We start from the raw sequence: 12262 nt of genomic DNA, 5'->3' as shown, positions 1-12262 counted from the left end.
ACAATACGATTAAAATTAAATTTTTTTAGGAATATCTCCAGATAGAGTAATATTTTCCAATGTAGCTGCTAAAGAAGAACACGTACGCCGGGGTCAATTAGCTGATATATGTCTTGACACTCCATTATGCAATGGACACACTACGTCTATGGACGTCTTGTGGACGGGTACGCCTGTTGTAACTTTTCCAGGAGAAACATTGGCTTCCAGGTAAGTGTATGTGTGTTCTTATGACAAAGTGGAAGGTGTTATTATAAAAAGGTATTTCAAATACAACAAGAAAGGAAGCTACCTTCGGCCAGCCGAAGCTTATATACCCTTGCAGATAAAGTAATTCTCACTCTGTGCAGTTCCAGAGATTCCAGATTCAGCGTTTCTATTTATTTAAATTTTGTTTTTATGTAGTCAAGAATCAAAACGCCTACTTCCTACAAAGTTACAATGAATTTTGTATTGAATTTTGTTTGAATATTCCTATGGGAGCCTTAAGATATAGTGGTCCGATCCGGCTCGCTCCGACATATGTACTACCTGCAATAGAAAGAAGACTTTCGGGAAAGTTTCATCGCGATAGCTTTAAAACTGAGAGACTAGTTCGCATAGAAACGGACAGACGGACAGATGGACAGATGGACAGACGGACATGGATAGATAGACTCGGCTATTGGTGCTGATCAAGAATATATATACTTTATGTGGTCGAAAACGTCTCCATCACTGCGTTGCAAACATCTGACTGAAATTATAATACCCTCTACAAGGGTATAAAAAGGGATGTCCTTGTTACTGTTTTGTAAATTCGCATAAAAAAGTGGTGTGTGGTATTAATGTAAACATAGTCAGCAGTTTATTACGCTGTGAAAAATACATCAGTACAATTCTCTGTTGTCGCACGCGACAATTAGTAAGGAAAAAAAAACAAAAAGCCTGCCTTAAGTCAGCGGAGCTCTATTGTGACCATGTTTTGATGGAATATTGTTTAAGACGTTAGTTGAAGTTATTTAATTTTTTTTTTGTTTTTAGAAATTAAAAAAGGAACAGAATACTTCTAGTTTTCCATAATATTTGGGTGCTCCTGATAAGGTCCCATACAAACTTATGTTCCACCAGCTACAGGTTCCACATCGTATTTGCGAATCTTCGTGTAAAAATTAATTCGTAGGGAAATGTAATGGTAATGATTGTAATGTAATGATTTTCCCACCTAAGTATTTTATGTTAACAGTCGAAATTCGCAGACCCTAAAAATTTGCCGCCCTAGGCAGCTGCCTCTGTTGCCTTCAGTGTAAATCTGTCACTAGATACACACAAAAAAAATTGCTTAGTAAAATTGACCAACAAAGATAGTTACGTAACTATTAAAATAGTTACGTGTATTTTGTTTTTGCTTTGGGTTTGTGTCTTTGCTAATTGTGTGTATTTTGTTGTTGTGAAATTACTATTTACTTAGTAGAATTGACAATTTTGCTGGTTTGGGCCTGTTTGACAATTATTACAGTTAATTTTACCAAGTTTTTTTTTTGTGTGTACAAATGCTATTCTAGCAAATCTCGGTGTTACAGAAACCGCTCAAAAATCATGTATAAGATTTTAAATCTATCGAATAGGAGCCTAAAATCAGAGCAAATTTACTCTGAAACACTAAGAAAAGTAATCTTAGAAAACTCTACAGATTCTAAGACACCTACGGTCCCCAAATCCGTCGTCGGTTTCTGTTTTTGCCCAATGGGCAAAAATTCAGTTTTTGTTGCATAAATTCTAGTTTTAAAGATATTAATTTATATATGGGCGGTTCTTTTACAAACCAAACGGATTTAACCAAAAAAAAATTTCACTTTTTTGATTTGCCTGAAACTTTTTTTACGTGTATCAGGATTTGGCCGAAAAAAAAATTATATTTTTTTTTGGAATTTTTTTTAGATTGCCAAAAAACGTGAATTTTAAAAAAGTACCCTCTTATTGTAAGTCTGAATCCGATTGACTTCGTGTATTTTGCAATAATTCCTCTAAAACCTCTTCGGGACACACCTGATTGGGTTTAATATATTTGGAAAAAACAAACAAAAATTTTTGGTGTATATAAAATAGTATAAAAAACCGTTTTTGTTCTCCGTTCAGTTCAAACGGTCTTTGATCAACTGGTTGAGCTAAGTCCGAAAACCATATAAAACAAAATAAACAGAGATTTTTCGGAGAGTTGCTTTCAAAAACAACAAACAACTAAGAAACTCCCTTGTTTTCCTTGTTTACTCAATCAAAAGCAACAAATAAACCATTGTCGGGTTCCCTCCAACCTGAATTTGATGCTTTTAAATGTAAATTTTGTTCGTCCTACATTTGGTTCAGTCTGTGAGTTGGAAAATATCTGCATCATTTTCATAATTGACCACGGCTTTGTTAATCTTTTTTCGAATTAATTTTGAAGAAGATTTTACAAAATGCATTGGATTATGTGTTGATTTAAAATGCTGATCGAAAGAAATTCGAATGTATCGGATGAAACCGGGTAACCCCTATATTGTTATTCATACAAGTGTGTGTCAAAATGCAAACTTAAACCTCTTTTTTTTCGGGGACACCGACTTTCAGGAAGTTGTTTTTAGCAACACAAATGTCGGGTTTTTTATGCCAAAAATATTTTGAATATTGGCTACAAAGCCACATATTGTAAAAAGTCTACTGAAATGTGGAAATGTCGGAAAATTTTTAAAGGAACTTAACAATTGCTTTTGGGTTGTTTTTTGATTGTTAGAGTTTTCAGGGACACACCTGATTCATTGGTTTCTTGGACAAAGGCTGCCTTGTTCTGCCGTGGTACGGCGCCTGAGTTTGAATTTATATGAGCACATAACTGGTTTCTAATCATCTTACCATAATTATTTGGCCTGCCAATATATGCCTGCAGCGATGTTAAATTGTTGTGTTCATTTGATTGCAGGGACCGTAAATAACAGTTATTTGTGATTTTTATTTTAAAAAGACTACTGTGATATTTGGTTTTAAACGTCAAAAATAACGTTCTTTTTACTCTTGTCCACAAAGTATATGCATTTCAACAAATCTGGAAAGCAAATTAACTGTTTTTTGTTCATATCTATAAAGTGCATAAAAACCAGTTAAATTGTTAATAAAAACTTGTACAAATCTCAGTAGGCCTTTTAAAATCACAAATAACTGTTATGTACGGTCCCTGTTTGATTGTTCCTCAAAACCGCAAATGTAATCAACTCTGCCATTTCTTATTAAAAAATTATGAAGTAAGCAGCATGCCGTAGTAACCTTTTGACATTTATTAAAAAGTACGGAATTCGATTTCCATTTAGGGGTTATATACCTTTTCTTTTTTCAACAAAACAAAAATTTTTTTTTTGCTGAATCCTAAAGTATATCCTCTAGAGAACATTCTCCCAAATTTTCATAAAGATCCGAATAATAGTTCGATAGGAAAACAGCGTTTTGTCTGCTCGACTTCAATAGTTGCAAATACTCAACGTAAAACTTTGAATGCGATTATCTCAAAGTCGTGTTTTTCCAAAAGTGCCTTCGCTGTGACCACAATTGCACAAGAACTATTTCATCGATCTTCTTCAATTGTTTTAAAATTATTCGTAATGATTGTGCCGAGTTCGTGAACGATTCAGTATTTATGCGCCAATTTTGATTTCGCAGATCAGAATTTGATAATAAAATATTTAGAACTCGAAAAATCAACTTTTTGGAAAAATTGTTACTGTATGCAGAAAAAACCAAATATTCTTGAAAATAATCGTTCACGAACTGGAAATAATACTATACTAATACAATTTTTTTTGGTTTTTTGAATTCAGTTGACCTGCTGGACTTCCATCGTGGTCACCGCAAGCCGCTATAAAAAAAGGGTTCCGAGAGAATTGCCATAACTTCGTATATTATTCATATTTTTTCAAGAACAAACGTGTTGTTTCGATAAAAACACGTACTATCAATAAAAAATAACTTCAGTCTCATAAAATAATTGCTACACACCTGAAAAAAAAATCCAAAGTTCCTTCAATTTTTTCGCTCAAAAAGGTATATAACCCCTTAATGATTCGGTCATTTGAAAATTCAAGTCTGTCGCCGAGAATATCTCTTCCAAACTGTGATGACGAAAATACATTTACATCACCTTCGCTGCCATACGCTCCTACGTTAATGTAGGTAAATGCATTTTTAGCATCACAAATGGCCATAAGAACTATGGAATGAAATCCTTTATAATTATGAAAGGCACTAACACTGCTTGCTTTGGACCGGACAGCAATATGTTTGCCATCGACGGCCCCTATACAGTTTGCAAAATTCCACTCGCTTTCGAAGTGCGTAGCGTAATTAAGCATAGGATATTTTTCTTAGGCTGGGATTTCGCTGATCAACTCTACCGCAATAGCAATATCACTCATACTGGCCTTGCTAATGCGATATGTTGATGTTACATGTCTTTGGATATCTCCAGATGCAAAATATTCCATCACGATTGCGAATTTGGTTAGAGGTGGTATCGCGTCAACTCGAGTTTCCCGTAGTGGCTGCAAATGCTTCTCAATTCGGAAATTTTCCCAGAACACTGGTGGTCCTTTGCGAACTTGCCTTTTGTGTTTCGATCCTTGAGATAGGGATTGACCCAGCACTTGCGTTTGCTTCTTTGGTTTTTTTCACACTCTTTTTCAACAACGCCGCGATGGCTAGATTATTAATTGCAAGTCGCGGTAATAATACACCAAAATTAAGACAGTAGTATATACATAAGTTGCCATCGAGACTATTGCGCTCAGAATGTATCTAAATACGTACCACTCATCATCCATTGGGCCAGACGATCAAATTTTTGGCCAAAAATACGTTTTTTTTTTTTAAAGAAAATTACCTAATTAAGTTTGAATTCCTTTTCATAATACATTAAACATACATAATAATTAATTGAACATTAAACATACATAAACATAATTCATTAAACATTAAACTTATGCCAAAGTTTTAAAGAATTCGGGCAAGTAGTTTTTCTTACCGTATTTTGGTAAATTCAACAAATATTGATGGAATTTAAAAAAAATCTTAAAGTCAAAGACGCTGATGTAGCTGTTCGACTTTTCACAAAACTTGTAGATGTGATTACTTTCAACAAATAAAAAATATAATATAGGTCGTATGTCTTACTTGTTTCCTAAAACAAATGTATTTGTTGATTTTTACGGCTTTTTTTTAGCAAATGAGTGCGTTGCTTTTCAAGTGCCTTTGAGTGCCATCCCCAAATTAGTTCATTCCTTAAAAAAAAATCGTTGATCAATTTGCTAAAAGCGTAGCCCGCCGACTTGATGCGGTTTTGCCTTAGTTTTCGGTAATTAAAGTTTTAATTGAAGGCTTAAATCGAAGTCGAGCCATTTTGATGAGGTTTGCTAAGAGAGCCCAAAAGTATCCCGTACTTTTTTTCTTCATGTTTAAGTGAACATTTTGCGGGCCAAAATTGGATTTTAATAAAATTTTTGATAAAATCTACTTCTTACGTACACTAATCGATCATGGTATTTTCGAAATCTATATAGTTTAGATCCGGAAACTATTAAACAGGAAATTGCAGCGCAGAGGCGAAACCCCCGGTAGAGGGCTTAAAGGATTTAATGGAGGACCTAAGTATGCCCAAAAATATGCAGAATTTCTCGTACGTTCTTCTACTTTTTTCAGATGATCCCAGTGGACCAAGTGTTCGTTAGCGATATCGCTAACGAACGATAACGATAACGATAGTTACGCGAAACTTAAACGGAAAACGGCTATCGCCTCGAATCCAAAAACGATGAAAAAATGAATCACTGGTCGCTCAGTTTGTGGCAGAGAAAGTTTCGTTTTCGATGGCTCGTAAACGGATCGTTTGCGAGCCTTTGGTGACATCTTTTGCGAGGCGATTTTAATATCATTAACGATCCGAAATTAATATTAGTAGCGGATCGAAAAAGATATTATAAAAGGTGTTTCATTCCATTTCATTCCTACAGTGAAAGCAGTACTACATTTTTTGCTTTTCTTTTTTATTTTAATATCTTTTTAAATATGGTATCAAATAAATCATAAAAATTAATGAAATTAAAAGGCGTAATGAGATTTTGTGGTACTTCATGGTACACTATCACAAAATTCCTCTGGAAAACTAATATTTGCCGCATGTTTTTCAACAGAATTTATCTTAGCAGCACTGTTTATTATATGCAGTGTTGGGAAAGGTACTGTGTTTTTTTACCTAGGTAAAGTAAAAGGTATTGTCAAAAATAAATACCTAGGTAAGGTAAAGGTACTTAAATTTCCCAGTACCTAGGTAAAGGTAAAAGGTATTTATAAGGTATTTTTTATTTTTTATAATTTTTTTGTTTTGTTCAATGTAATCATTTAAACTTAAAATAAGACTAGTTTTCAGTTTTTAGTCGTCTTAATCAAACAATATCTTTTCATTTCATTTAAATTTAAATGTTTTAATTTTGTGCATATATTTTTAAACCACGCGGCATGAATAATTTTATGCACGTATCACTTCATTAATGTATTTATGAAACCCTCATGTACATATTTGGCGCGCAAAAATTCCGTATGTATGCCGTTTGTTTACGTACATACGGCATTTTTGCGCGCCAAATACACTTTGGTTTCATAAATAAATTGATGTAGTGATGGGAACATACATACGTGCACAAAATTATAAAAAAAAAAACTGCGATTAGTTTTAACTTCACAAAACAAACAATAGAACGGCTGAATTATTAATGCTGCGTTCCGACTATTACAATTCTGAAACGAAACGATACAATGAAACGATACTACAGTGTCGCAGTCAGATTTGGCTATTTTAAATCAGAGCAATGTTTAATACCTATGTAAGTACCTTAATAATTCCAAAGGTATATAAAAATAAATACCTAGGTAAGGTAAAAGGTACTCAATTATTTGTATACCTAGGTAAGGTAAAAGGTACCACTAAATTGTACCTGGGTACGTACCTAGGTAAAAGTATCTAGGTATGTCCCAACACTGATTATATGTTTCGATTCCCATATATAATTCCTCCTCTTGCGTTTTAATGACATTATTAAATTCAATTGCTCTTCTCTTCACTTCCACCGAAAAATTTCAAGAAGAAGGCTGAAAAACGAAGAAGAACGCACATGTGATTTTTGATTTATTTCTGTTTTGTTTTTTGGCTTTAAAGCCGTTTTAACTCACTCTTTGGGTCACAGCACTGAACTAAACACTCAATTATAATTTAATTACTGATTTTGTTTATTTAATAAATCACTTTTAAACAATTTCGGCATTTATACGACTGCACTCTGCAAGTTTCTAAGCACAAAAGAACACACGCACAAAAGAAACGAAAAGAAACGAACGAGAAACTGCGCATCAGCCATGGAAACAAGAAACGAAGTGGAACAAAAACGGCAAAGTCTCGCAAAACTATCGCAAACGAGCTCAAAAGTGAATGAAAACTGGACATAAGGCTGAAAATAATGTCGCCCGGTTTTTGTTTACTAAAGGATCGTTTTTGAGTCCGTTTGCGAACATTTAACGAGACTTTAGTAAAAGCTCTCGGATTTCTATCGTTTCTAAGTCCGTTGACGAACATTTTGCGATAGTTTCGCTATACTATCGCGCCTTGGTCCGCTGGGATGACTAATCTGGACTATGCAAATACAAATGTAGCATGCATTTGTGATGACTTCAGAATATGTCAAATTAACATTAAACAAACTGAAAAACAATATTTTTAAAATAATTATTTTTAATAATTTGATTATAAAAATCTTAAGAGAAGACAAGAAAAAACAAAAATAAATTTTTTTAAATTGGATTGTTATATAAACGTTGATGTGGGAGCCTCCGAAAGTTGCAGTTTTTAACTGTTCATAAATCTTAAACGACATAATATTTATACCCTTGTAGAGGGTATTATAATTTTAGTCAGATGTTTGCAACGCAGTGAAGGAGACGTTTCCGACCACATAAAGTATATATATTCTTGATCAGCACCAATAGCCGAGTCCATCTAGCCATGTCCGTCTGTCTGTCTGTCCGTTTCTATGCGAACTAGTCTCTCAGTTTTAAAGCTATCGCGATGAAACTTTCCCGAAAGTCTTCTTTCTATTGCAGGTAGTACATATGTCGGAGCGAGCCGGATCGGACCATTATATCTTAAGGCTCCCATAGGAATATTCAAACAAATATAAGAAAATTCATTGTAACTTTGTAGGAAGTAGGCGTTTTGATTCTTGACTACTTAAAAACAAAATTTAAATAAATAGGAACGCTGAATCTGGAATCCCTGCACACGAACAAATTTGCTTGGTAAAATTGACCAACAAAGATAGTTACGTAACTATTAAAATAGTTACGTGTATTTTGTTTTTGCTTTGGGTTTGTGTCTTTGCTAATTGTGTGTATTTTGTTGTTGTGAAATGACTATTTACTTAGTAGAATTGACAATTTTGCTGGTTGGGGCCTGTTTGACAATTATTACAGTTGATTTTACCAAGTTTTTTTTTTGTGTGTGGAACTGCACCGAGTAAGCATTCTTTAATCTACAAGGGTATATAAGCTTCGGCTGGCCGAAGGTAGCTTCCCTTCTTGTTTTTAGTAATGTTAATTTTTTTTAGTTTGTTTTATTTCATACGTTATCGTGAAGGAAAATGGATTAAGTGCGCCTTCTAGTTATTTTTTTTTAAATAAAAAACCGAAAAGTACGAAAATTTTTCAGACTTTGGTTTGGATTATCTATATTATATAAAATTCCAAGAAATTTTACTTTTAGTTCGTCGAAAAGTTCAATCTTTAAGAAGAAAACGCAAAAAACTGCATCCTTTTAACTGTCCTAGGAAAGAAATTACAGATTTGTCGCCAAAAAATTATCTTTCTGGCCCAGTGTACATTGTAAAAAAATACAAATCGTTTTTTCATTTTAAATTATTGGTTATTGGTTTGGCTCCTTCCCCCACAATTTTAAGGCTACGCCACTGTTATCTTTAAAAAACCTACTGTGTGAAATCACGACAAATTCGTTACGTTAAGAGTGACTTAAAAATACTTGTTACTTTTTACGTTCTTATGGAAAAAATTATATAAATTCCATCCTTTGACGTACAATGGTCTTATTTGTCTTAAAAATTCGGTGAAAGACGCATCTAGATGCCTGTAAAATATTTTAGGGCACATATTTTTTCATGTATTTTTTTAAGCCTGTTCACTGCGTTAAGTTGGTTGTGAATAGAGGTTAACAAATTACTTCAATGGCTTATAGGCTTTGATTGACTCAAATAATGATGAAACCTTAAATGCAATTATGCAATTACAATTATGCAATTACAATTGAGCACAGACCCTCGAAGATATCTTAAATCAAAACATTAAATGTTGCTATTTTTTCAAACCGCGATTGCACAAATACCACCCGTTAAACGCGAAAACTAAGTATGCAGATATGCTTGCATACGTCTATATTAACACAATTTAATGCCCATAGGGCTGCACCAAAAACACTGTCGGCCTGTGTTATCTGCAATTCTTTAACTAAAAACAAGAGAGAACGTTATAGTCGGGTTCGTGTCCCGACTATCTAATACCCGTGCGAGTGAGATGGATATATAACCTTTTTTTGATTGCGCATAATTAATGATCCGATTTAAAAAATGTCTTCAACACTTTGATAGGTATAAATATACACAACAAAATTGCATTTATACTTCTCAGAAATCTTTAAAGGTATGGGCGCCAGACACATTTAAAAATCGTTAGTGGGCGACTGTGGGCGTCAGAGGGGGCGTGGCGCTCGGCTAAAACTTGCGCTGCGTAAGAAGCCCAAGAATATGTGTGGGAAATCTCAACCTTCTAGCTTTTGTAGTTTCTGAGATCTCAGCGTTCATACAGACGAAAAGACGGACAGACGGACAGACGGACATGGCTAGATCGACTCGGCTAGTGCCCCTGATCAAGAATATATATACTTTATGGGGTCGGAAACGCTTGCTTCTCCCTGTTACATACTTTTGCACGAATACAATATACCCTTTTACTCTACGAGTAACGGGTATAAAGATGTGGATATTAACACGTTAGCAATCATAAATTTCAAACTTGGAGTACCGGAGCAGCATTACCAAACGGTTTTCAGTGATGAATTTTGGCCACAATCAGAAAAAGATTTAAACCCCCCTTGGACTCTACGGTTGTGAATTTTTTAGAAGGAGGACCGGTGCGTACTTCAACTCCTTCTAAGGTGAATCAAAAAACTCCCAATAGTCGACGTCACTGACATTGACGTCACTTTCGGCCTGTTCTTGGATCCTATTGCTCTTCGTTTCGCTTTACTATCATATTTAGTGAATAGTATAGTATTCACAACAACAACATCAGCGGTCGTCTTTTTGCCCGGCTGCCCATTTATTTTCTGGACTGGATTCGACTCCCTAATAATGACTCGCTTCTGGACCTATATTTCCTATATTTCACCGGGCAGTGATTCTGGACATTATCAGGCTCACCTAGACAACAAATCTAACATCCATGCCAGCTTGGAGGACTCTAATGGGGTATTTGTGGCAGGAGACTTCAACCTCAGTTCTGTTTTCTGGACGTGTGACCCACAAGCAGCTCTGGTGCCCTGAAAGTGCAACATTCACATCAAATAATTGTCATTGATGACTGTTTTAGTATGGGCCTTACCCAAATTAATATTATTTTTAATGATTTGCATAACCTTCTTGATTTAATTAATCTTCTTTAATTCCATTGTTCATTCTAACGTAACTCTTGCTGAATTTACCATTTCGAATTGTGTGCTTGAACATTGAATATTATATCTTTCTGCCACTTATTGATTCTAATCCTAGATACATATTTGATCCCTCTAGTTTGTAGACAGCCGATTTCGTGTGTGTATTCTTTGACGGTCGCAGCAAAACTGATATTTATTAAGCAGAACTCTGTGCGCTTAGCCTATTTTACAAGGGTTGGGTACATAGTGTGTGTAAGTGAGACAAGCATACCCACCGGGAAAATTCCTCTGGAAAATAACATATTTTCAAGAGGTTTCTCCTTACAAGCGGAAGGGACAAAACCTCATTCACCCCTTACATTTCTTCCATCTCTGGTTTCAAAATATACGGGGGTGACATAAAAAGTAAGGGGGAAATGAGGTTTCTGGATCTCTGGCAGAAGAATGCAGGACAAAATCCACTGGTTTTTTGACTTCCCGCATTATAGATTTTCCAGTGCAGCAATACGAGCGCGGCAGAGCAGGAATAGTGCTTTCCCTTTCTTACACGTTGCGCTGTTGTTGCTTGATGCAAAGTTGCTGAACTAAAATCGTTGTCTTTACTAGTAGGTCTTGCAAATACAAAAATTTTTTTTTACCACTTTGTAAAGAATCGATTAAGCAATATGAGAATAATTTTTTTATTCGGAAACCGCGTGTATTCCGGCGTACAGAATTTTTTTAATTTAAAACTTTAAACTTTAAAAATACTTAATTTTAAATTAAAAAATTTTGAAAAATATTTTTCTGAAAGATATTGAGATATCGAACAAAGTGGCATACCAAATATTAAAATAACTCAAACGAGTCTCAGGTGCTGCATAACCAAAAAATCGGAGCATAATTCTTTAAACAATTTTTAAAGAAAAAACTGTAAGAGTTAAAAAAAAAAAACAAAAACCCATCTTTATATTTCAATCCTCTATCGAAAAAAAAAGTTTCGATCGATTCTGAGATTTGACCCAAAGTGACCTGTCACGTTTCACGTGGAATTACTCATGTGTGTATGTGTCATTGCGTTTCTCACATGCAAATGTGACGACTGAAAGTTTTTCCCTGCTCTCCCCTTGAAACCCAATCCAAAATTTTTTTAAAATCAAAACAAAAATTCCTTATGCATTTAATGGGTTGGCTACACACTTTGACTTAGAATTGCACCCATTAGATAATCCGTTCTGCTATCCAAATAGTACAAATGTTATCAGGTGTTTCTAAGCTCGAAAAAAAACGTTGGCCGCCTCTCTTTCGCTTCAAATGACTCTCTCTGCTCACTACTCTCTCGCTCTGCTTTTGCTGACGTTCGTGAGTGCTGCGAAAAACAAAAACAACGTGCTGCCAAAGAGGCCCCCCGCAACCCCCGCAAACAAAAAGGATCATATAAAATCAACCGTGGGTCAAAAAAAAAAATACCTTACTAATTGTATGGCATAGCTCCACACTTTAAAACAAAAACGG

General features: G+C 34.8%; 1 protein-coding gene across 4 annotated transcripts in view; it reads left to right on the top strand.

Annotated features, from left to right (window-relative positions):
* Window positions 1-12262, top strand: part of sxc (O-linked N-acetylglucosamine (GlcNAc) transferase sxc) — a 160993-nt gene that overhangs the window by 61131 nt on the left and 87600 nt on the right. The window contains exons 9-10 of one of the 4 annotated variants that reach the window (XM_070213953.1): window positions 30-210; window positions 5562-5634. The exons of 2 other annotated variants lie outside the window; for them this stretch is intronic. In XM_070213953.1, coding sequence (XP_070070054.1) covers window positions 30-210; window positions 5562-5619 — 239 coding nt within the window. In that variant the 3' untranslated portion in view covers window positions 5620-5634. Of the gene's footprint in view, window positions 1-29; window positions 211-5561; window positions 5635-12262 lie in introns of those variants that run through there. One more of the 4 variants, XM_070213952.1, reaches the window with a different exon arrangement.

Source organism: Drosophila takahashii, chromosome 2R (genome assembly GCF_030179915.1).
Source record: "Drosophila takahashii strain IR98-3 E-12201 chromosome 2R, DtakHiC1v2, whole genome shotgun sequence".
In the NCBI taxonomy this organism is placed as follows: domain Eukaryota; kingdom Metazoa; phylum Arthropoda; class Insecta; order Diptera; family Drosophilidae; genus Drosophila; species Drosophila takahashii.
This window is presented reverse-complemented; position numbering and strand designations above follow the sequence as displayed.